This window comes from Littorina saxatilis, linkage group LG6 (assembly GCF_037325665.1).
Source record: "Littorina saxatilis isolate snail1 linkage group LG6, US_GU_Lsax_2.0, whole genome shotgun sequence".
Lineage (NCBI taxonomy): Eukaryota > Metazoa > Mollusca > Gastropoda > Littorinimorpha > Littorinidae > Littorina > Littorina saxatilis.
This window is the reverse complement of record NC_090250.1, coordinates 52,152,332-52,179,008: the sequence shown is the minus strand read 5'-3', so window position 1 is coordinate 52,179,008 and position 26,677 is coordinate 52,152,332. Positions and strand designations below refer to the sequence as shown.

The 26,677-nt window shown below is 42.2% G+C and overlaps 1 protein-coding gene across 1 annotated transcript in view; it reads left to right on the top strand.

Moving 5' to 3' along the window:
* Window positions 1-18,610, top strand: part of LOC138969517 (large neutral amino acids transporter small subunit 1-like) — a 43,971-nt gene extending 25,361 nt beyond the window's left edge. The window contains exons 4-11 of the mRNA XM_070342333.1: window positions 2,591-2,690; window positions 3,057-3,101; window positions 4,565-4,688; window positions 5,952-6,055; window positions 7,203-7,299; window positions 8,307-8,456; window positions 9,181-9,358; window positions 12,571-18,610. Coding sequence (XP_070198434.1) covers window positions 2,591-2,690; window positions 3,057-3,101; window positions 4,565-4,688; window positions 5,952-6,055; window positions 7,203-7,299; window positions 8,307-8,456; window positions 9,181-9,358; window positions 12,571-12,647 — 875 coding nt within the window. The 3' untranslated portion in view covers window positions 12,648-18,610. The remainder of the gene's footprint in view (window positions 1-2,590; window positions 2,691-3,056; window positions 3,102-4,564; window positions 4,689-5,951; window positions 6,056-7,202; window positions 7,300-8,306; window positions 8,457-9,180; window positions 9,359-12,570) is intronic.
* The last annotated feature ends 8,067 nt before the right edge of the window (window positions 18,611-26,677 follow it).

Here is a 26,677-nt window from a genome sequence, read left to right as displayed (position 1 = left end):
GCCTTACCAGTCCTTTCGCCTATCTTTTCTTGTTGTCTTATTTCTATCTGACTGGATCCATCACCTTTATTTCACTTACCAAAAGTCTTCTTTTCCACATCCTTATTTCTCTGCACCCCGCATGTCGTAAGAGGCGACTAACGGATTATGTTTCTCCTTTTACCCTTGTTTAGTGGTTCTTGTATAGAATATAGTCAATGTTTGTAAATATTTTAGTCAAGCAGTATGTAAGAAATGTTTAGTCCTTTGTACTGGAAACTTGCATTCTCCCAGTAAGGTCATATATTGTACTACGTTGCAAGCCCCTGGAGCAATTTTTTGATTAGTGCTTTTGTGAACAAGAAACACTTAACAAGTGGCTCTATCCCATCTCCCCCCTTTCCCCTATCCCATCTCCCCCCTTTCCCTCGTCGCGATATAACCTTCGTGGTTGAAAACGACGTTAAGCACCAAATAAAGAAAGTAAAGAAAGATCTGATTTTCTCAGATTTAAGGGGGGTTCCGTTGTACCACTGTTCGAGCGGGACCCTGCACTGATTTTATGTTTCCTCTTCTCATGCTGTGCCCAAACGCCAGATGGACTAGTAATTTATTTTTTTTATTGAACAAGATGAGGATATTCTGTATGTTGATCGTTATTATTTTTGTTATATTTAGTCAAGTTTTGACTAAATATTAACATCGAGGGGGAATCGAAACGAGGGTCGTGGTGTATGTGCGTGTGTGTGTGTGTGTGTGTGTGTGTGTGTGTGTGTGTGTCTGTGTGTGTGTGTAGAACGATTCAGACTAAACTACTGGACCGATCTTTATGAAATTTGACATGAGAGTTCCTGGGTATGAAATCCCCGAACGTTTTTTTCATTTTTTGAGTCACTTGAGAAAAAGTGACTCTATGTAATCGGTCAGTGTTAGTCTGTCCGGCCGGCCGTCCGGCCAGCCGGCCGGCCGTCCGTAGACACCACCTTAACGTTGGACTTTTCTCGGAAACTATCAAAGCGATCGGGCTCATATTTTGTTTAGTCGTGACCTCCAATGACCTCTACACTTTAACGATGGTTTCGTTGACCTTTGACCTTTTTCAAGGTCACAGGTCAGCGTCAAAGGAAAAATTAGACATTTTATATCTTTGACAAAGTTCATCGGATGTGATTGAAACTTTGTAGGATTATTCTTTACATCAAAGTATTTACATCTGTAGCCTTTTACGAACGTTATCAGAAAAACAAGGGAGATAACTAGCCTTTTCTGTTCGGCAACACACAACTTAACGTTGGGCTTTTCTCGGAAACTATAAAAGTGACCGGGCTCAAATTTTATGTGAACGTGACTCATTGTGTTGTGAATAGCAATTTCTTCCTGTCCATCTGATGCCTCATATAATATTGAGAACTGCGAAAGTGACTCGATCGAGCGTTTGCTCTTCTTGTTTGATAAATGTCTTTGATGACGTCATATCCGGCTTTTCGTGAAAGTTGAGGCGGCACTGTCACGCCCTCATTTTTCAACCAAATTGGTTGAAATTTTGGTCAAGTAATCTTCGACAAAGCCCGGACTTCGGTATTGCATTTCAGCTTGGTGGCTTAAAAATTAATTAATGACTTTGGTCATTAAAAATCTGAAAATTGTAAAAAAAAGATAAAAATTTATAAAACGATCCAAATTTACGTTTATCTTATTCTCCATCATTTGCTGATTCCAAAAACATATAAATATGTTATATTCGGATTAAAAACAAGCTCTGAAAATTAAATATATAAAAATTATTATCAAAATTAAATTGTCCAAATCAATTTAAAAACACTTTCATCTTATTCCTTGTCGGTTCCTGATTCCAAAAACATATAGATATGTTATATTCGGATTAAAAACAAGCTCTGAAAATTAAATATATAAAAATTATTATCAAAATTAAATTGTCCAAATCAATTTAAAAACACTTTCATCTTATTCCTTGTCGGTTCCTGATTCCAAAAACATATAGATATGATATGTTTGGATTAAAAACACGCTCAGAAAGTTAAAACAAAGAGAGGTACAGAAAAGCGTGCTATCCTTCTTAATCTTAGCGCAACTACTACCCCGCTCTTCTTGTCAATTTCACTGCCTTTGCCATGAGCGGTGGACTGACGATGCTACGAGTATACGGTCTTGCTGAAAAATGGCATTGCGTTCAGTTTCATTCTGTGAGTTCGACAGCTACTTGACTAAATATTGTATTTTCGCCTTACGCGACTCGTTTAAAATCAGATTATTAATTATGGAGAGAACAGGATTTTGTTGTTATGAGTAGTTTTATCAAATAATTAAATAGAAAGATAAGAAAGGTGACAAGGATTATGTTTATATAATTTAGAAATGTATTGAATATGGGCTGTGTAATTGTACGTTTTATTGTGCCTTCCTGTTGTTTTTTGTTTTTTTATTTTTGAAGATGCATATATATAGCATAGTCTTGTATGTCTGTTGTTATTTGATGTTGATGTCTGATGTTGTTGTCATGTTATATATGTACCAAAAAGAAATAAAACCATGTTAAAAAAAAGACGAAAAAAAGGAAGTTATTTGTTACACAGTGTGTGGTGATTTGCAGGCAACGTGGAGAGCTTTGAGAATGCCTTTGAAGACTCTGACTTCAGTGCTGGTGCCATCGCTCTCTCCTTCTATTCCGGCTTCTGGGCTTACAGTGGCTGGTGTGTATATAACTATAAGATATTGTGTGTGCATGTGTGTGTGTGTTGATCTGTGTGTGTGTGTGTGTGTGTGTGTGTGTGTGTGTGTGTGTGTGTGTGTGTGTGTGTGTGTGTGTGTGTGTGATGGTACTTAGTGTGTTTCAAACTTTTTATGTGACAAGGGGAGAAATGATTCTTGTTAAAATACTATTGCTAATTACAATTTAAATATATGGGTATTTTTCATGGCAACGTTACCGCTCTGTTGATATCAATTCTTGTTCATTTCCTCAGTGTAAATGTCTTGCCTCAGCAAAAGCTGACCTAAGAAATAGAAAAGAATACTGAAAGTTAAATATATTTCATTGTGAATATCTGTGTTTGCAGGAGTTACTTGAACTTCTTGACTGAGGAGTTGGTGGAACCCCACAAGTGAGTTTTTGCTTTTAGATATTTGGTAATGTATCGATTGGAGATTGGATTTCCCTTCTTTGAGTCATGTGACGTCAGAGGCCTACAAAACTTTATAATTGGGCGTTTCAGGTTGACCGAAACTTTAAAGGAACTACAAAACACACGTCATGTGTTTGATTGCATGTGTGTGTGCTGTTCAATGTCAAAACAACAACAAAGTCAGTACATGACGTGTGTTTTGTAGTTCCTTTGAAGTTTCGGTCAACCTGAAACGCCCAAATATGAAGCTTATGTGTTTGATTGCATGTGTGTGTGCCCGGGCTCGTTCAATCGTCAAAACAACAACAAAGTCATAGTACCTGAAAGGAATTCGATCGATACATAAATGTTATTTGCGTTTTTGACCAAAATATGACATTTTACACAGATCTCGACAGTCATTGTTCACCTCGACCGCTATCGCGGTCTCGGAGAACAATGACTGTCTCGATCTGTGTAAAATGTCATATTTTGGTCAAACACGCAAATAACGTATATTCATTGTTTTCTTTCTATTATAAATGTCGTCATTGATCAGCTATGTTGTGATTAAAAATAGCGCTAAATGCTTGACACACATTCTAAGTGAAGTGTGATACATCCGTCATGAATTACCATAATCATCCTTCTGACCAGAATTATTATTAAAAAACAAAGGATTTTTGTACTCACCGATACAAGAACAGCACAAGACGATACGAATTTTCGCTTATGAAAGCTTCATCAGGGAAAACCCCCAACACAAAAGGCAACAAAAAGCAGACGCAACACGGAACGAACAAGGTTTGAAAAGAAAATGGAGGAAAGACTGCAGTTGTAAGATCATCAATACATATATACAGTATATATATGGCTCATGTGTCTACATGTTAATTTGACGGATATTTGCCCCAAATATGTCATCACAGCCAAATCGATGCTAGCTTCCCACAAGGCTTTTGAAACCAGCATATGCATTTGACTCACGGTGTGTGTGTTTGTGTGTGTGTGTGTGTTCCAGGGGGACCCTGTTGTGTTTGTGCAGAAACATGCTGTGTACCATAATCTCCATGATCATAGCAAATAGTTGACAGCTATATTTTCTGGTTCATCTTTGCATATTTGGCTCATGTTGTATGTGTTGTGTTTGTGCAGAAACTTGCCACGTGCCATCATGATCTCCATGATCACAGTCATCTTGGCTCATGTTGTATGTGTTGTGTTTGTGCAGAAACTTGCCACGTGCCATCATGATCTCCATGATCACAGTCATCTTGGCTCATGTTGTTTGTGTTGTGTTTGTGCAGAAACTTGCCACGTGCCATCATGATCTCCATGATCACAGTCATCTTGGCTCATGTTGTATGTGTTAACTGTGTTTGTGCAGAAACTTGCCACGTGCCATCATGATCTCCATGATCACAGTCATCTTGGCTCATGTTGTATGTGTTGTGTTTGTGCAGAAACTTGCCACGTGCCATCATGATCTCCATGATCACAGTCATCCTCGTTTACCTGGTTGCCAACGTAGCGTACCTGGGCGTTCTCTCCCCACAGTTGATGACTCAGTCCGCAGCTGTTGCTGTTGTAAGTACCCAGTCTACCTCCGGTCAAGCCAGCCTTTTGTTGTTGGTTTTCTGTTTCAGCCTTTTTATATATCTTTCCTGTACTCATTTTAAAACAAATAATGTGTGTATGTTCTTGATCTTTTTTGTCTCTTTTAGCTATTTGCAGTGAGAGGTGGTTTACAAACATCAGCATATTGCACGCATGTACAGGATAAAGATCCCCAGCTCAAGGGAAGTTTCAAAACTTGGAAAACAAGAGCAGATAATTCAGGGAAAACAAAGACTGGGTAGCGAGACTTTGTCACAGGGATATCACCTCAAATTTCCTTTAGGCCCCCCAGGACAATGAGCATACCAAAAACAAAAGAAAAACGTGTGATTCTTTATTTGCTTTGTTTTGTTTAAAAAAATCTTATTTTAGGTACAGTAGTCCCTTCCATTTCCGGCCCTTTCGTGGGCGTGAACCTACCCGGAGCGGCCAGCTTTCCCATGACTAATGAGTTTTCCTTCTATAATTGACTCTTAATGGCCGTTAACCTGTCTGACGCGGTCAACGGTCACTGATTTTTGCCCTAAGGTGCCCCTCTTACTCGACAGGAGCGGCCACTTAACGGCCACTTGTCACTTTCGCGGGCGAGCGCCTGTGGTGTGTGTGTGTGTGTGTGTGTGTGTTGTGTGCACAGACGGCACAGCACGAGCAGACGACATGAATACTTACGCATGCGCAAACTGTAAATACAGACATGCGCATACATGTACATTTACGGCAGTCACTTCTGGATCGATCACAGCTGATGTGAGTTTGAAACACTTGTTTATCTGACACTCAAATACATATATAATAATCCAAACAACACACATAGAAACATACGAAACAATAGCTTAGCCAGGACGATCGAGTTAAACACGCAAATAATTAAGATGTATAAACGAAAGCAAAACTAACAGAGACAATGAATCGGCGGCTCGTGGATGATCGCTTTCTTTTCTTCATGAAAACTTGATCGTGTTTTTTTGGTTTTCTTGGAGGAGGAGGGGGCCTGTAAAAGTGTAATGAACGGCCACCTGATATTTGCGGTCACCTTTGCAATGACTAATGGGTGACCGGATATGGCAGGTACTACTGTATGTGTGTTTATAATGGTTTTTACATTTTCTTTTCAGATTTTTTTCATGAGCAGCTGAATCTGCAATAAGAATGCTTTTAATTCTGACACTTGAGTCGAGATGTATGGATGTTATTGAAGTTACAATGAATTGTATGCATTTTATCTTGTTGCAGACTTTTGCCGAGCAGACAATGGGCATGATGCAATGGCTGATGCCTATCCTCATCGCAATCTCTGTCTTGGGCACAATCAACGGCACCATCCTATCCATGTCCAGGTAACTTCAGCTCTTCTCTGTCACTTTATGAAGGACAATTCTGTTTCACTTTGAGAAGGGTGATTCTGTTTCACTTTGAGAAGGGTGATTCTGTTTCACTTTGAGAAGGGTGATTCTGTTTCACTTTGAGAAGGGTGATTCTGTTTCACTTTGAGAAGGGTGATTCTGTTTCACATTGAGAAGGGTGCTTCTGTTTCACTTTAAGATTTGTGCTTCAGTTTCACTTTGAGAAGGGTGTTTCTGTTTCAATTTGAGATGGGTGCTTCTGTTTCACTTTGAGAAGGGCGCTTCTGTTTCATTTTGAGACAGGTGATTCAGCTTCACTTTGAGAAGGGTGCAAAATAGATGGTAAAAGTGAGGCATAGCTCAGGCACCCTTCTAGGGAAAGTAAGCTACCCGGGCGGGGATATAGCTCAGTTGGTAGCGCGCTGGATTTGTATTCAGTTGGCCGCTGTCAGCGTGAGTTCGATCCCAGGTTCGGCGGAAATTTATTTCACAGAGTCAACTTTGTGTGTGCAGACTCTCTTCGGTGTCCGAACCTCCCCCCGTGTACACTACATTGGGTGTGCACGTTAAAGATCCCACGATTGACAAAAGGGTCTTTCCTGGCAAAATTGCTTAGGCACAGTTAATAATTGTCTACCTATACCCGTGTGACTTGGAATAATAGGCCGTGAAAGGTAAATATGCGCCGAAATGGCTGCAATCTACTGGCCGTATAAAATTTCATCTCACACGGCATCACTGCAGAGCGCCTAGAACTGTACCCACGGAATATGCGCGATATAAGACTCATTGATTGATTGATTGATTGAATAGTGGGGAGGAAACAAAGTAAAAAGTAATAATAAAAACACACATACAACAAATACCAGGTGAAGTCGGTGTTAGTTCTGTCATCATCATATGCGTCAAAGAAAAGGTGTGGATTACTGTTGTGTTTCTATGCATACACAGAGTGAGCCATTATACCATCTATTTCACAAACCTGTATTTTGTAACAAGTATGAATTCGGGCTTGCACCAAAGTTAACCTTGAGCACGCCAGCGGCGAATTTGTGCGCCCATCCCTCTTTCCCTCTGTCAACCAGCGTGATTTGTGCCAAAAGTGATGACGTCTGAACGTGTGATGTACTACCTGTTTCAGGTTGTTTTTCATTGGAGCCCAGAACGACCACATGCCTCTCTTCATGTCCATGATCCAGTGCACCTTCTTGACACCCACCACCTCCCTCTTTGTCATTGTAAGTGCAGTAGTCCATGTTCCTCCTTCACAATTTGATTATGAACAAGAGGCGAAGCCTTCAAGGCTCACGTAAGAAATAGACAAACAGTAACACAAACTCAATCACTCCGTCACACATACACACCCACACACACAGTAAGCTTAGGTGACACTGTGCAAGAAAGAGAGACACTAGATCTAGATCTGTCTGTCTGCATGTAGCCTACTTACAGGGACACGACTGCCAAATAGTCTCGGCCCGCTCAAAATAACAATGACCGAGACCACACACACCACGCGAGAGAGAAAGACTACAGGGAGGCATGCCGTCATGATGCATTAATTGACGTCAAACACTTTTGACCGTGACGTAATCTTATGCGAGCTTTATCCATAGTCTTGGATAACCACTCACACATAGACTCGGAAATGTTAAAGTTTCTACCACAGACACACACACACGCACGCACACACACACACACACACACACACACACACGCACAAACGCACAGACAGACAAAGTTACGATCGCATAGGCTACACTTCGTGAGCCAAAAATGAGTTGGGGAATATTATCATAGTTGGTGTTTGTATATGGATTGGAGGTACCACGGAATATGTGAGATTTTTGTTCTTTGCTTGACTGAAAGCAAGTGAAACTAGCTTTTAACATTGAAAGATAAGTTGAGTTAGAAATAGAGTCGGTAAAGTAAAAACCTGATGACAAGATCTGATAACAAAGGATGAGAATAACAGTCTTTTTTATGCTTCAATGCTTCTTATTTTCTCATGTGCCAGGAGACTGTTTCCGCATAACTCTCACTAAAGGCATTCCTTAATTGAGTCCGAAGTCGACTTCGCAAAGTCATTTTGACCAAAAGCTCTGTGCTAAAGTTTTGTGCGGCCAGCTTCGCCAAGTATACTTTGCGTAGTTGACTTCACCCAGTAAAAGACAGGCTAAAACGGTGTTAACATTTTAAAATGCATAACTCTCTTTGTTATTATATTTTAAGCGCTATGTTTCAGCTTTCACTGACGCTGTGTTTCCAAACGTCGGGAGACATCTGGTACCTGATAGAGATGGAAGGCTTGGGCTTTGCAACCGTACTGACCATGGTGTTTGCGGGACAGGTCTACCTCAGGTACACAGAGCCCGACCTACATCGGCCCATAAAGGTGAGCACACTGAGCATCATTTTTGTTTTAAATGGTAGAAGCTATTTTTATTGACACACCTGAGTAGTCAGAAGAGTCTTTATAATGAGCGATGTATGGCTGCCTGCGTTGCGGGCCCCTGGAGCAAATTTTTGATTAGTGCTTTTGTGAACAAGAAACAATTGACAAGTGGCTCTATCCCCTCTCCCCCTTTCCCCGTCGCGATATAACCTTCGTGGTTGAAAACGACGTTAAACACCAAATAAAGAAAGTATGGCTGCCTGCAAATCAGAACATTATCATTTCTTTCTATGTCTATGGAGCTAGAGCAGCAGATGATTTGTTTCTGATTCACCTCTGACTTACTTATCGTCACGCTCATAAGAAAAATACCTATCTGCACCTGGACTGAACATATGTATAGGTCCAAATGATCTGGCTACCAGAAATGTGTTCTGTCAGGAGATCTCCTTCATGTCATGACGATCAGATGGCCAACCAGCAAGCGGTGAGAACAGTGCGTCAGATCCACACAAAAAGTTTGCGTCAGTGACAGAAGGCCAAAGGCGTAAGAACAACATTGGTCATGTGATAATTTTTATTTATTTATTTATTTTTCTTCTCGTCTTTACACCTGTTCCTTGTCCCGTTGTGATAGTTTTTAATGTCTTCCAAACACCTGTGGTGGGATATGATGAGGGGTGTTTACTTCATAAGTATTATGCCTGGAATATTTATGTTTCAGGTTCCCATCGCCTTGCCTGCTGTTCTGTGCCTTGTCAGTTTGGCCATTGTTGGATTGACGTTTTACCAAAAAGTCAGCGAATCCCTGACAGCTCTGTTGATACTGGCCGTGGGATCAATACTCTACCTCTTTGGAAACCGGTGGCAGAACAAACCAAAGTCTTTACAATCGAAAATCAGTGAGAACATTTTCCATCATTTCATCAATTTACGTTTTGTAGATTTGTTATTGTTATTTTTGTTGTGGGAATCTGAGCTGAACACAGAGAAAGGTGACTGCTTCATCCAAATTACAGGTATGACCGTTTTCAATCACCCAACCATATAGGCATACATACTCTGGAGGATGTTTGTAGGTTTGATGTGTTAAGTCTGTTGTTGTTCGGCTTTTTATAAACCCAGTCAAACTCTTCTCTCCAAATAATTACAAGTTGAATTTAGTATTTCCCGGACTATGATTTTCTTTTCCGCAGCAATCTGAACATTGGCGTTTTCAGTCATGATTGGATAGTTCCTGTTTCAAGTTCCTGAAGTCAGCAGGGATTGGCTTGGGCGTCGGTCATCGGTCTTTTGCCATGTTAAATTCGGAAAAGACCAACACACATGGGTCTCAATCCGACAACTGACCGATAGACATGCAGCAGAGTCAGTCAGCTCGTCTTATTTTTGTCTGCTGTTTTGTTCTCCCCCCCCCCCCCCCCCCCTTTCCTTACTTAATTGAAATAATTATGGTTATTGTGTCCTCAGACCTTTTATTCCTCTTAATGTAAGACCATTGGAAAATAAACAAGACAAGAGGCGAAGCCTTCAAGGCTCACGTAAGAAATAGACAAACAGTAACACAAACTCAATCACTCCGTCACACATACACACCCACACACACAGTAAGCTTAGGTGACACTGTGCAAGAAAGAGAGACACTAGATCTAGATCTGTCTGTCTGCATGTAGCCTACTTACAGGGACACGACTGCCAAATAGTCTCGGCCCGCTCAAAATAACAATGACCGAGACCACACACACCACGCGAGAGAGAAAGACTACAGGGAGGCATGCCGTCATGATGCATTAATTGACGTCAAACACTTTTGACCGTGACGTAATCTTATGCGAGCTTTATCCATAGTCTTGGATAACCACTCACACATAGACTCGGAAATGTTAAAGTTTCTACCACAGACATACACACGCACAAACACACACACACACGCACACACACACGCACAAACGCACAAACGCACAGACAGACAAAGTTACGATCGCATAGGCTACACTTACGTGAGCCAAAAATGAAGAAATGAATTGAATTTTCCTTTCATTTGTACATTGTAAACAACTTTCAGAAGTTTCTCCTCACTGCCGTAATGCACAATTGCGGCAGTCCCGTGGTGGAAGGAAAGTTTTTTTTCTTGACTGATTGGTTTGCAAAATGACTGTCTGATTCATGGCCGAGTCAGTCAATGGACCTCTAGTGGACAAAACCCAAGCCAATCCCTGAGTCCGTGCAAGCATGATGTTTCCCCTATGTTTGGCAGAATTTCAGCCTTTTCAGAGCTCCAGAGAACAGTCTTGAGATTGCACCAAACTCCACAATACTTGTTCAAAGGTTTTCTGGCTTTTTTACATTCAGTCAAGTAATGACTGAATGTTTTAACGAGGGTGGAGAGCGAGGTTTGTCTCCCGATGTGTGTGTGCGTGTGTGAGACAAGCAGTTCTCAAAAACTATCCAACGGATGTTCATGAAAATTGATGCATACATTTATGGTGGCATTTCCTCACGGCGTTTTCCCCGTATAGCTATTTCACGACATCATATTTTCCCGTTTGCAAAAGTTGAGGTGGCACTCTGTCACGGTCCCAATTTTTTTTTTTATTGATTTGATTGAAGGTTTTGTCACACAATTTTTGACCTAGTCCGGACTATGGGATTACATTTCAGCTAGGTACCTTAAAACTTCCTCAATGAACTTTTCATTCAAAATGTGTCACTTTTTGTATAAATTGGAATTTGAAACCGAAAAGTGTTATCATTGTGTTCCCTATTGCCTCCTGTATTCAAATATATATAGTTTTCTTGTATTTTACTGAAAAATGGGCTTACAAATGAAAGAACCCCATTAAATAACCACTTTCTTTATTTGTGGAACAAGACACTTAATATTAACTTTCGTCTATTTTTTATCATTTTCTGATTCCGAAAGTACCGCACTTTCCGGGTGACAAGGCGCTTCGTTATACAAGACGCACCCCCTTCTTTTTAAAAAAAATTGTAATCCAGTCACCCATTGGACGCAGGGGGCCGATAGGGCGCACCAAAATGACCCAGTTTTTGCCATGAGAGGTGGTTTCTCTGTCATATCTGAGAGAGGAAACACTTCCTGCACCGGGGTCAGTGACCGACTTTAACTGAGTGAAAATATGTGTGCTCTGTGTGTGCGGCCAGATCAAAGGCATTGTGATAGCTGGGTGGCCTTGTTTATAGACACGACCTTCTTCCCAGGGGTCAATGACCCAGTTTTTGCTATGAGAGGTGGTTCCCCTGTCATATCTGAGAGAGGAAACACTTCCTGCACCGGGGTCAGTGACCGGTCAGTGACCGAGTTTAACAGAGTGGAAATCTGTGTGTGCGGCCAGATCAAAGGCAGGGCAGTACCTAGTAGCTGAAACATGCATTATCACAAGTTGTTTGACTGGTACTCAAGCGGTCTCTTTGATTTTGTTCGTATTTCATACACGGATTAGGCGCTTCGTTATACAAGACGCAGGGGTCGAACTCGAGGAAAAAAGTCGCGCCTTATGACCCGGAAAGTACGGTATATACGGTACATGTAGTTTTATGGTGTTTGGTGTTGAACATATGCTCAAATTGAAGAAATTCGTTGAATGGAAATTATACTTCAAACTTTCCACTTCCAAGCTCTGTGCAGCCGAGTAATAAATACAACACAATAGATCATGGCGTCACCTTGCGACGTTCTTTTTCAACCATGGTGAGATTTTGAAAAGAATGTCTTTCTTAAATTATCTTCTGGCGTCTGTCTGTCTGTCTGTCTGTCTGTCTGTCTTACTTTCTCTCTCTCTGTCTGTCTGTCTCTCTGTCTGTGTCTCTGTCTGTCTGTCTGTCTGTCTATCTTACCTTCTGTCTCTCTTTCTTTGTTTTCTGTGTGTGTCTCTCCTTCTCTCTCTCTCCCGCTTGTCTATCATAAAGAAAGTTAGAACTTAGAGAGAACCGACCGTATTTCAGTGCAATCAGTTGACTGAATGGTTAGTCACATCTCAGCGTACTTGTTTTTGTTTTGTTTTTTTCTTTTTATGATGGAAAATTGCAATGGCAGCAGTGGAGGTTGTCTTCCTTTGGCATATTTCAGTGTTGCTCTTTGTCTGATGTGCAGATGCAGTCAACCTATTCCTGCAGAAATTCTTCTTGGTGGTAACAGAAGACAACCCGGACGAGCTCGAGTGGGATTAGAATGGCCGACCAATCCATCGCTGATATATTTCCAGCCAGCAAACAAGCAAGCAAATTGCCAGTCAAGAATTTCAGAACCAAACAGGTTGATGTGGTGTACAGACTGGAGACCTTGTTATGGAAATGTGGGACTTCATGTCTGCAGGAATTTGACTGAGAGAGGAAGTGTGTGTGTGTGTGTGTGTGTGTGTGTGTGTGTGTGTGTGCGTGCGCACGTGCCAAGATAAACTAAGATTGTGTAGGATTGTCTGCGGGAGTGGTCAGAAGTGTTCAGTATGCTCTGTCTGTGTTGCATTGAAGTGCCGTTTTTGAAATATGTACAAGTTTTGACAGTACACAAAAAGCATTTCCTCCCAGGGTTACTGTATCATAACTATTTATTCATCAATAGCTTAGGGTCTTTTGGGGCATTTAGTTTATCATTCCTTGGCATTTTTGTGAGCAAGAGAATTTGTCACAATGCCTGTGTTGCACTGTTACCTCAAGAGGTTAAACTAGTGTTTTAGATTATTTAACTTTCTGAACATTCTTGAAGAAAAGAAAAAATGTTGGGGTGGATGGTTGAGTGGCATGGTGAAACTGAAGGATATTTTTAGATGTACAGTATCTTGATCTTTTTTTCCTGTTTTTTTTTGACGGGCGTAATGGCTTATTGGATAAGACGCCGACCTCCAAAACAGGTCTTTGGTTCATAACCCGGCCGCGCCTGGTGGGTTAAGGATGGAGATTTTCCCCGATCTCCCAGGTCACCTTATGAGCTGACCTGCTAGTGCCTTATCCTCCTTCATGTCTGCACGCAAGCAAAAGATCCAGTGCGCACAGAAAATATCCTGTAATGCATGTCAGAGTTCCGTGGGTTATAGTAACACTAAAATACCAAGCATGCATCCCCTGTAAGCGGCGTATGGCTACCTGAATGGTGGTGTAAAAACAGTTATACACGTAAAAACCGTGGGAGTTTCAGCCTGTGAACGAAGAAGAAGTAGAAGTAAAATTATTTTGATGAGGAGGAATAGAGACAAGCAGGATCTTTTGTTGTGCACATTTTGAACATGATTCAGACACAGGATCAAATGAGTTTATTGTGAGGAACTAGACTGAATGAGTGATAGTACAGACCTAAACCCAGCAATCTCAGTGTTAACTTTCCCTGACTTTTATATGAATTGCCATACACGTTTACCCATTTACATTTTGCACATTAGTGCACAACTCAGATGTTGTTTGTCACCGACTCCGTTGAATGTGTTTATATTCCATTTTCTCGCATAATTTCTGTATCTGCTCTGTGTTGGGTTACTGTTTTGTAGAATGCATTGAAATGTGATGCAACATGTTTGTATTGGTGTGAATACTGTATGTTAGCAAAGATTACTATTATTTTTCGTGCCATTTTTTAAGTACAAAATGAGGGAGGCAAAAAGAGATATACAGCTGTTTTGTTTGAGGCTTTGAGATTATGCCTTTTAGAGCACATCCTTGTTTGGATGGTTAATGCAGGATTGTTTGATATATATGCTTTTCCACTTGCCTAGTGTTGCTGATGTCTGTTTTTGTGTACCAATGCTGGTATATAATAATTATTATGTGTAATTTTTACAGCTGGGGATTCTTGATCTCACTGACTTGTTTTGATTCACAAGCATATTCTACCAATGAAGTAAATGTTTTGGGCTTAGATCAAGTGTAACTTACTGTAAGTGTTGTTGAGGATATTCTGTTTTAATTTTTGGTTCACATATTTTTGTGTTGTATGAAGAGAATGTGGTCCAGGAGCATATGTAAATATAATGAACGATATGTGTTAAATTATCGGGAAATTCTTCTGCCTTAATTTTATTCTACTGTTTTCTTGTTCAACTCAGTGGTGAGCAAATTAAAGTGACTGATATCACTGCAGCTTGGTAAGGCATTTTACTACCTTTAGCCTCTCTCCCTCTGTTCCCCTTCACCCCCCCCCTCAACACACACCTTTTTCCCACCGTTTGTGTCTGATTGAAGTGGTTGTATAAGAAACAGACTGTTTGCGGTTAGTGTCAAAAGCTTGATTTGATTCAGTTGTTGAAATTGTGATGAATGTATAATCATGAGAAGCATAATAACCCATTATGTGATCATGAGATGTATATTACTGAATGCCTAGCTATGGGCAGTGACAAACAGTTGTGAAAGATACAGAACGGTTATGTGCGTGGGTGAAGTTATGGGATGAGAGTTACACTGCAAAGTAAAGCTGCAATGTTCTTCAAGGCTGTATGCCTGGCAGCTGTAATTCATGCACATCTTTCTTTTTCTTTTCTTCTAGTTTAAAAAACCAAATCAGGAACAAATGTGATTAACCCCCGCGGGTTAGGGGGAAGAATTTACCCGATGCTCCCCAGCATGTCGTAAGAGGCGACTAACGGATTCTGTTTCTCCTTTTACTCTTGTTAAGTGTTTCTTGTATAGAATATAGTCAATGTTTGTAAAGATTTTAGTCAAGCAGTATGTAAGAAATGTTAAGTCCTTTGTACTGGAAACTTGCATTCTCCCAGTAAGGTCATATATTGTACTACGTTGCAAGCCCCTGGAGCAATTTTTTGATTAAATTACATATTATTACCCAACTCACATATAGCAATTAACTCTAGTTCAGTGCTGGTAACGCTGTACACGTTCCCCTTGGTAACAAGGGAGACCACCCTAAAAAAGAGTGATCCATCCCATAATATCAGACCGATGTCCGGTCCAACATCCGTATGCGTGCGCATACGCCGCCATTTGTATCATTCTCTCTCAGCGGTTCAACTGGGTAGGACGCTCCTGATGTACGCTCCTGCTGTTTTCAGCTTTTCGCCAGAGTCTTTTGCTTTGGCTTCTCCCCTTGGTCGCCGCCTTTACTTTACACCTGTACCTATGCTGTGTGGTGAGATCTTTCCGTTTTTGTTGTAACTTTAGCGACGTTTTCGTCGCTCGTGTGTACTTGTGAAATTTTTCTGAAATTGTTTTCTGTGAAATTTTTCGTGAGTTGTTTGCTATGGCGGAGGCTTCGCTTGTTGATAGCGCTAAACGGAAGCCTAGTTCGAGGCAGGTAGCTGACGTTACGCCTCCGAAAAGAAGCTCAAGGAGAGATAAGGGCGCAGGGAAGTCCGCGTCTGTGTCATCTGAGTCAACTTCTGTTAAGTCTCCCGTGTTAGCAGACGTACGAACAATCTTCCGGTCAGACTTGTTTACTTTCTGACAAGAGTAGTCGTTCTGGTGTAGCTTCTTCTGCTTCTGTTTCGCCTGGCTGCCCTGGGTTAGCGCCAGCCGACGTTGCTTCTTTATTGTTGACGCTGAGCTCTCAAGTTTTCGTCATTAGCGTCTGGATTATCTTCCACTCGGGAGGAATTGTGTGCGCTTCCGTCGGGTGTTTCTGATGTTTTTTTTCCTTAGCCAAGATCCGGCGGTCGCCTGCAGTTCCGGCTTCGACTTCCGCTAAGCCTTCGGCGACTGTGACTCGGGCGGATGTCCATGCTTCGCAGGATGGGGGTACCGACTTGGTGTCTCTCCCGAATGTGACACCAGTACAAGGTATGTCTACACCGCTTGCCGGTGTGCGAGCTCAGGGGGCTCTCTCTGGCGATGGATGTCGTGAGAGTTCTTATGAGCAGCGAAAGGACGAACGCCTCCGTACGTCTCTTTATGAGAATATCGGGGACCGTTTTAGTCCTCTTCCGCCCTGGGGGCAGGAAGTGGTCGGTTCTGCCGACGATAAACTGTCTGATGTTCTGCCTTCTGGCTCTGAGCTTGATCTCGAGTCGTAGGTTAGGGCGGATGACGGGGATGCCTCAGTGGTAGAGGATTCCCAGCCTTGAGAGACGGACCGCGGGTGTCCGTCTGTAGGTCAACCTCCTGCGTCTGGTTTCCAGCAGGGCGGTGTGACTGAATAGGCCGCGGTGGCCTACCTGACTCGATGGCGAGCAGGAAGGCTAACGACACCCAGCTTTCTTGCCGTTTTAGTTGTCCAGCGCAGTGACGTGGGCTAACGGAAATGGCATTTAAGTTATTGGTGACTCTGGGGCTGACCATGGGTGTCATTCTAGGGTCACCTACCTGACTACGATGGCGAGCAGGAAGGTTAACGAGGGTGCGTTCATGGGATGGATGACACCCAGCTTAACTTGCCGTTCAAGTTGTCCAGCGCAGTGACGTGGTCGGCGGAAAACGGCATTTAAGTTTTGACCGGAAGGGGTGGTTGAGAGCAGGGCGTAACTGACTCTACCTCTTTCCGGTTCCGACTTCTGGAAGTTCGGAGGAACAGGATGTTCTCTTCAGCTTTCGGGGATCGTTGTCCATTGCCCTGGAGTTGGCATATGGCCACGTGTAGCCGGGTTCTCCGGTGAAAGTGGTGTACGTTCGCGCGAGGAATGTAGCACGCATTTTCGTGGCTGGGCAACGTAAGCTTCCGCCCTGGGGGCAGGAAGTTGTTGGGCTGGGTGATTCTTGGATTGGCCATGCGAGTCTCTCTGGGGGTCACCTTCCTAACTTTGATACCGAGTAGGAAGGTGATGTTTGGAGAGGTGTCCACGGTGGTGGATGTCACCCAGCTTAACTTGCCGTTCAAGGTGTCCAGCGCAGTGATGTGCGCAGTGATAAACGGCATTTAGGACTTGACAGGAAGGAGTGGCTGAGGAATATTTTTGCCTCGTCCACCCCTGCCTTTGTTCGACGACTTCCGGAGTTCGGAGGAACAGTAGGTTCACTTCCGCGGCCGGGAATCGTCGTTCATTGCCCTGAAGATGGCATATTTCTTGTAGTTTTGACTTCCGCTTCCTCCTGGGGGGCAGGAAGCGAGCAGTAAGGCTGGTTCCTTGTTGGATAATTTGAGTCAAACAGGAAGGCAGCTTCCGGATTGCACGGTTGTGCTTGACGGCTGTTCAGATGTAGGTGCTTCCGCATTAACGATTAGCACTGTATTCAGGTTCCATTTCAAGTTAGCAAGGGCAGTGGCGCTCGCAGCTGTAATGGGTCGAGGTTCTATGGAATCTTCCGGTGTGTTTCTATACAACCGGTTGGTTCTCATGTTTACTTATCCACGGCCGGTTTCGCTTCCGCTTTTGCGGCTGCATCTTCCGGTTACAGGATGGGACAGCCTTCTACTGTTAACACTGCGTTGGTAGTCGGCACTTTTCAGCTTTTGGCTTCCGGTTCCGTTACTGCGGTTCCTTTGCTGTTATACAGGCTGTATCCACTTCCCCTTCCAGTCTTCCAGCTGGCTTGGGACAGGTGGATGGAGATCTGGTCATGGAATTCTGGCGTTTGAAATTTTCTGTTTTTTCGAAAATTTTCCGATGTTGGCAAGTTTAGCCTTATCGGGATGGGTGACTGGGTCTCATCATTTCGATGATCATTATAATGCTTTTGAACAGGAGGGAGGCTCTTACTTCACTTGTGTCGCTGTTCGCGGCAGTTCGTAGTTGTTTTGAGCTTTCCGAGGAGAATCTTTGAGTGTCAAGCCCTTAGATCCTCCGTCGGGATCCTTTGTGCTTGTGGAAGTTTTCACAAGCGAGTCTTCTTTGTCACCACTTGGCTCTTCCTTGGTGGACAACGCGTGACCTGTGGCGAGGGTGCTTTGGCTTGTGTTGCACGCTCAAGTAGCGTGTCACTCACGGAGCGCTTTCTGTAGGCTTCGGTTAACGCCAAGCCTAAGAACTTAGGTTCTCTTTTTGCGTTCTACGGAACCGCCCTCGGGTTTGGCAAACATCCATTGGGTTTTTGATAGCAAGGAGAAACTGTCTGTAAGATCAAGGTCTCCTAGCTCGGGTAGATTGTCTCATCTTTTCTTTTTGATGGGCTCTTTTGTACTTGTTTTTATTTTCTCTCGCCTGGGCGGTTACGTTCTGTATGGCTATCTTTGTGGTCCTACAGGACGCAGATGCAAAGGATGTTGCTTTGCCGTCTTTTACCTAGGAGTAAGCCTCTGCCTTCAAAGTTTTGTTCTTTTGGCGTGACTTTGATCTCTTTCTCGTTTGAAAGTTATCTCTTTGAATCCGCTGCTATGCACGCGGGGTTTTTCCTTCTAAGAGAAGCTCTTGGTAAAAGGGAAAGCGTTAGGCAGGCCTTGGCGGTTTGTTTGTTTCCAAACGAAAAGCTTCAGGCTGGCTGTTGTCTATTTTAGCTTTGGCTCGATACCCTCGCTTTCACAGGGCTCTTTCATAGATCTGTTCGGCGACCTTTTGGTCTCACAGACGGGTCTTTGCAATCTTGGTTCCCAGACCTCTTAAGGCTGGCAAGAAGGCATCTTTGCTTTCTCACATTCGATTTACACGGATGTCTACTGTAGGGGTATCCTTGAAATTCTCAGGGGCTTCCGCCTCGACTCTGGATTTGGTTCAGAGTCTCTATAGGGTTTTTGTGTTTTGTTCACTTGCCACTTTGACTGGCTTGGTTCAAAGTGCTTTTTTCTTACGGAAAGAACTCCTCTTCTTTCTGTTTATTGCAGGTGGCTATCCACCTTTCTTTTTGGGTTTCCGTTTTGTCTTCCATGTCTTATTTAAGACTTTATGAGATTTCGGTCACGTTGTTACGGCTTGGTGCAGCTTGGCTTTACCCTTTTTTCAAGGCTAGCCTGGCGATTTATCACGGATAACGGCTAAGCTTACTCTAGTAGCTTCTGTGAGAAGTGGGAGTAAGCGTGCTTTCTGGCTATTTTGAATAAAGACAGCTCTTTTAAGAAAGACTGATCTATGACTTGTGGGTTTTCTTTGAAATTTTCTGGCATTTGAGCGGAAAATAGGGAAAACCAGCTTCGAATTGCATTCTCAATTCATGAAGTGAGAGTTGGGCTCCTTTAGAGTCGCGTTTAGCCAATTAAACTTTTCGAGGTTCGAAGATTTTTCTGACTCGCACGGATCTTGTTAGATTAGTGAATCAAGGGTCACTTTCCTTATCTTTCATCTCGGTCGTGATTGAACCTCGGCATTTAAGCGGTAATGGGGGCAACCAGCTTCCAATTGCACTTTCTTTTCTTGAAGCATGAGTTTGGTTCCTTTAGAGTCACGTTTAGCCAGTTTAACATTTCGAGTTTCGAGGATTTTTCTGTCTTTCACGGATCTTGTTAGATCATTGAATCAAAGGGCATTTGCCTTATCTTTCATCTCCGTCGTGGTTTAACCTTGAACGGTTGAAAACGACGTTAAACACTGAGTTATGGAGGGAAGAAGGTCTATCTACTCTGGTAGAGGTATGACGTTTTGTAGTCAACCTTACCTAGATGGACTGCTACACTGGATTCTTGCTCCTGGGGAGCTTGATGTGGTTATTTGTCCGGTGAGGACGCTCAGAAGGTACCTGTCACGGACTCGGCAATTGGTCAGAAAGTCAGAAGCTTTTATGATATCGCTTAACACAGCAGGTGTAAGGATATTGCGAAAGGGACTTTAACCAAGTGAGTCTCCATGTTGATCACACAGAGGTTTACCTGTTGACAATCACAGTCTGGAGATGTTAGGGCAGTTTTGCCTTTCTCTATAGCTAGAACGTTTGAGGCAAGGGCATGGGCCTCCTCTTTGGCAGTCCTCCGGTCGGGCCTTTTTGGCTGAAGTACTGGAGTCGGCTTACTGGCGGTCTGAGGAGGTTTTTATTAACTTCTACCTCAGAGGCGTCTTGTTACAGGACGGCAGTTCCGCGTTACCTGTTGTGGTAGTCGCAGGACAGGTTCTAATATCTTAATTTTCGCTATATACCCGCCACCTATAGTAGCAATCTGCTATATGTGAGTTGGGTAATAATATGTAATTTAATCCAAAATTTTAATAATAAATTTTCATTTAATTAATATACTTACCCAACTCACATCGTTTAAACCCTCCCGCCTCCCCGCTGTGGTGGTATTGGGTTCTAAAAAAGTAGTGAGTTGGGCTTCGTTCGAATGATACAAATGGCGGCGTATGCGCACGCATACGGATGTTGGACCGGACATCGGTCTGATATTATGGGATGGATCACTCTTTTTTAGGGTGGTCTCCCTTGTTACCAAGGGGAACGTGTACAGCGTTACCAGCACTGAACTAGAGTTAATTGCTATATGTGAGTTGGGTAAGTATATTAATTAAATGAAAATTTATTATTAAAATTTTGGATTAGTGCTTTTGTGAACAAGAAACAATTGACAAGTGGCTCTATCCATAGCTGCCAACTTTTCCCAGATAAAAATAGGGAGGAACGAGCGTCTCGGCGCAAAGCGCCGAGCCGACGGCTCGAAGCGCCTAGAATGCTAGGGGGGGTCCGGGGGCATGCCCCCCCGGAAATTTTTTGAAAAAAAGGATGCAAAATGGTGCAATCTGGTGCATTCTGAGGATTATAATTGCCAGTTTCTGGCAGCAAATTTTGTCACAAAAAAAAGAATGAGCTGGAGAGAGAGTAGATGTAGTGACTTACCAATGCACGTCAAGACACTCACATCTTCCAATTGTGTGGGGGAAGATATCTTTTGCCATCACAGTTCACAACAGCACCAAAATCATAGTTCATGTTAGTTACTTCCTTGAGTTTATTTCACAATCCAAAAGTCACAACACACTACACCTTCCAGGGGTATGAAGGAGATTGCTGTTGCCATCACAGTTCACAACAGCATAACTGGCACGGATCAGCGTTCATAGTTCGAACATCGACGTCTGAAGCGAACAGTTGGGTAATCTTTCTCGTCTTCTCGACGGCTGTCCCCCGGTTCCGTTCATGTTTTGCTGTTCTTGAATGAGCTTCAATATGAATATTCCCCCCGGCCTCCATGTCCGATGCTGATATCTTCGTGGCACTTGGTGCAAAACGCGAAATGTATGCCGCGTCTTGTCGATTCGGAGATGAAGTCATACTCTTGTTTGTAACTCTTTTGAAATTTTACAAGAACTTTCGGGCCGACTTTCGGCCGCTGGACCGTTGTTTTCTTCATTTTGTGGTCGTCTGCTGCTGCTTCTTCTTCTGCTTCTCATCCACATTCGACTGAAGCGCATGCGCTAGCCACAAATCTCGCCTATTCTCGTTTAGTTTCGATTTTGATCACAGCGTTTGTGTGACGAAGCCTCGCGCTGAACGAGAGTTCAGAAGTGAAACTACGCCGAGTACAGGCGCTTGAAAATACACTCCAGTCATTATATAACTATACTCGAAAAAATTTTATTCGGGAAACTTTTGCACTATTCAAGAAAATCCGGGACTGGACATAAAATCGGGAATTTCCCGGTTTTCTAGGGCGGGTTGGCAGCTATGCTCTATCCCATCTCCCCCCTTTCCCCGTCGCGATATAACCTTCGTGGTTGAAAACGACGTTAAACACCAAATAAAGAAAGAAAGACAAATGTGATTGATACTGAGATTTATATTTGTGCACCCATAATTGTAAAATGATGATTGACATGATTGTTATTTGATTGTTTTCTTCTGTCTTTGTGCCATTCCTGACCATAGTTACTTTTTTAGCCGGGAAACGTACTGAGATTTGTGAGTTATGACAAAGAAGTGAGAAACTGGAGGATACATTTTTAATCATGGATGTCATTGTTGGACGTCTGTGGCCAGTTGCATGAGCTTGCTCAGAGTCTTAAGTTTTGCTTTGCTTAGCACCAAGATTAAAGATACCCTCGTACCTGTGTAAACCATCTTGACAGTCATCACAGATCTGTCCCAGCGCTTATATGGAATAAGTGCATCCTTCCACTTGAGTACATTCCAAGTATCAAGAGCCTGGCTGCTTCCAGTGCACTAGAGTAGAGTCTTCATGCTCAAGTTAGTTCTAGAGACTGACATAAGTATCGGTTACAAAATCAATTAAGCAGAAAATCCGAACTCTATGGAGAAATGAGCTAAAATGTACATTTTTCGTACGTTTTCAAGTTAAAGATTGTTCAAATGCCAAGCAAAAGCCTGGAACGATCCATGGTTATTTATTAAATGATTTGAATGGAAGGGAATGTATCCATAAGTAAAAATTAAAACGAGAAGCAAGTCCTTGTAACTTTTGACAGCTCTTAGCATTTTCCTGAACATCAATCAAGTAAACCACAACAGATCTATCAAGTCTTTCACATCGAACAGAAGGGGTTGGGGGGGGGGGGGGGGCTAAGGAGCAGTAGCTGAGTTAGTAGAGCACCAGATTTGTGATCCTTGGGTCACGGGTTTGAATCGGGGCCGGAATGGACACGGGTCAACGTTATGTGCAGACTCAGAGACAGTTTCTACCCGCTGTCAACACTATGGCATATATATATATAAAAGATGTTGATCATTGTGCCAGAAGGGGAGGGGGGGGTGGCTGATTACACCTATACATACACACACATGGGTAGCGCAACTCTTGTTGCTGGTTACTTTCCACTGGGAGGAAGCGACAGGAAAGTAAAGTCATGAAATAGAACAAAAAGAAATATTTCCTCGTGAACACGCAGTGACACACCAGAAATCTGCAACCTGCTTCTTTCAGTGCTGGTTGTGTTTTTTGTTTGCTGAAGACATTCTGAAAATTGTCAAGGGTGTCGGGTATGAAACTTATTTCAACAATCCCATTGTGAAGAGAAAGCAGCCAGGCCGTAGCATGGGCGGTTCTGGTGAGGTTATTCCCCCTCTTTCTGGTGAGGTTATGCCCCCTCTTTCTGGTGAGGTTATGCCCCCTCTTTCTTTCGGCTGGTAACTGGCGGTAAGATCACACGAGAAAGGAAAAAATAACTTGCATTGGTCCCAAATAGCGTACCGGTTTGGTAACAGTTCGTGTGTAAGTCGTGCATTTTATACGGTCAACAGACAATGGTCGGTTCTGGTGAGGTTATGCCCCTTCTTTCTTTCTGCTGGTAACTGGCGCCACCTCGCGGCAAAATCACAGGAGTTGTCTGGCGTTATGACCCCAGAAGCGCTCATTGCTGGTATGTGTCCCAAGTGGAAGGATGTATAACAGCTTAAACACATCTATGGTGATTTACAACATGGTTTACACTGGAATCAACTGTTTTATTCTGTCTTGAGAACTGTGCATGGATGCTATTACACAATGACAGGACAGCGTATGTGTACTCTTAAGTAAGTCCTGACAACAGTGTATGTGTACTATTACATGAGTCACGACAACAGTGTATGTGCACTATTACATTAGTCATGATAACTGTGTGTGTGTACTATTACATAAGTCATGATAACTGTGTGTGTGTACTATTACATAAGTCATGACAACAGTGTATGTGCACTATTACATTTGTCATGATAACTGTGTGTGTGTACTATTACATAAGTCATGACAACAGTGTATGTGCACTATTACATAAGTCATGACAACAGTGTATGTGCACTATTACATTTGTCATGATAACTGTGTGTGTGTACTATTACATAAGTCATGACAACAGTGTATGTGCACTATTACATTTGTCATGATAACTGTGTGTGTGTACTATTACATAAGTCATGACAACAGTGTATGTGCACTATTACATTAGTCATGATAACTGTGTGTGTGTACTATTACAGAAGTCATGACAACAGTGTATTTGTGCTGTAATGCAAGTCATGATAACAATGTGTATGCATGGTCTTACCGAAGACATGACAGAAGAGTGAATGAATAAAGAGTATGAACGACAATTCTTTTCATGAAGCAAATTGTATTACTGGCACTGGCAGCTATGCTAAATATTTTTAGTCTTTCTCGCTTGTTCTTCCAGACAGATTGCATTATGTTCAACCCATATTTTTATATATATTCTGAAAGTGTCTTGGTTTAGCATTGTCAGCTTTTGCTATACTTTGTGGTGGTTTTTGTGTGCTAACTTTTAAAGAACAATTTGTATGATGGTGCATTATGCTCATGAATATAAAAGTCATCTGAAATAAATATTACTCCAGACAAAGCAACAGTATTTATTGATAGTTTTGAGGTAAAGCCAGGGTGTGGCAGGGCTAAGTGCTCATCAGTCATCATCTTGGACACCCGGCCAGTACTGAAACTGGCCTTGGCACGGAACGATCCAAGGGGGGCAATCTCAGTCATCTCAAAGAGGGAAATCCAAACGCAATCCGCTTTGTTCGATTTTATGGGCTTGGACGATAGAGAAAAATAAGAAAAGCAAAAGCTGGAGTCCAGTCTGGACGAAAATGCTATCAAGAACGCAGAATTGATTTTTTCTGCGGTTTTATTTTGCCGTAAGCGCCATGTTTATCAGAGCAGGAAACTCTTCCAGAGTGAGGCCCCTTCGTTGATGCATGTCAACAAGCCAGATGTGCGAGAAGCGAAATTGTGCCGCAACTTAAGTTTTAGCTCGACACGGGAGTGCACAATGGTAAGTCGTTGCTATTTTTCACTTTATTTGACATGTCTTGTGAGCAAAAGGTGTTGGTTACGGCTGTGCATGCTGTCAGTGTTCATTATTTGATTTCAATTACCCAGCACCGTCAGTTTTCCTTTGTCTTTGAGGCCGGTTGGAGACCGATAAACATGGCGCTTACGGCACACACAAAAAACGCAGAAAAAATCAATTCTGCGCTCTTGATAGCATTTTCGTCCAGACTGGACTCCGGCTTTTGCTTTTCTTATTTTTCTCTATCGTCCAAGCCCATAAAATCGAACAAAGCGGATTGCGTTTGGATTTCCCTCTTTGAGATGACTGAGATTGCCCCCCTTGGACCGTTCCGTGCCAAGGCCAGTTTCAGTACTGGCCGGGTGTCCAAGATGATCAGTCATGAACAGACCAAGCAACAGTATTTATTGATAGTTTTGAGGTAAAGCCAGGGTGTGGCAGGGCTAAGTGCTCATCAGTCATGATCAGACCACGTCAACAAATTGTACATTGAGTGCTTGACGTTTTTTCTCATTAACTAATTTATGATTAAGTAATTTAAGAGTTGAGGAGGATCAGTTTGTCCCCCCGCGGGTTAGGGGGAAGAATTTACCTGATGCTCCCCAGCATGTCGTAAGAGGCGACTAACGGATTCTGTTTCTCCTTTTACCCTTGTTAAGTGTTTCTTGTATAGAATATAGTCAATGTTTGTAAAGATTTTAGTCAAGCAGTATGTAAGAAATGTTAAGTCCTTTGTACTGGAAACTTGCATTCTCCCAGTAAGGTCATATATTGTACTACGTTGCAAGCCCCTGGAGCAATTTTTTGATTAGTGCTTTTGTGAACAAGAAACAATTAACAAGTGGCTCTATCCCATCTCCCCCCTTTCCCCGTCGCGATATAACCTTGAACGGTTGAAAACGACGTTAAACACCAAATAAAGAAAGAAAGGATCAGTTTGTGTTTTGTAAATCAGAAACTATTTTGTTGTGAGAACGTCAGCATACACCATAGTACTTCTCCTTTCTCATTTACATTTGAATTTCAGGTGTGTTTTGTAAAGTTATTGTTTTCATCAATTTCAAGGTTACGTATGATTAGTTTCATTACACACCACAAGCAACCGAGTATTATTAATGTTTAACAGTTTTTTCAAGGTAGCAGGGGGGGGGTTGCATGAATCCTTGCTGTTTTGTCATTTTTTCCATGCATTGCGACATACTTGATCTCTTGTGTGATTTAAATGATGGATCTATAAATTCACTGTAAATAGTTTGTGACTTTCTGCATCGCCAAATGAATAGGTATATGGATGGTAGACATTTTGTTTTGCTATACATTCATGTAAGTTTTGTATCTAGCACAGGAGTATTTTGTTTCCATGCTGATGATTGTTGCTTTTAATAATGCTTATAAACAATGGAAAATCTTCAACTAGAGTACTAGCATTGTATTTATACCAATTAAGACTCTAGAAGAATATATTCTATCAGGAAATTTTTAAGGTAAAGCAAGAAAACATTTTTGAGAATAAGATTCTTTTTTTTTTATTTTTTTTTTTTAGAAAACTCAACATTTCCTTCTGTTTTTTCTTGTTTTGGAGCTGTCATTGAAGATTGACTTTATCTTTAGCACAAGATTTCCAACATTTATGAATACATTATTTCTCTTACACTTAGTTAAGTTTTGTTGTTGCTGCTGATGTTGTTGAAATACTCCTGTTTTTAGAAACCGACAATGAGATCGTTT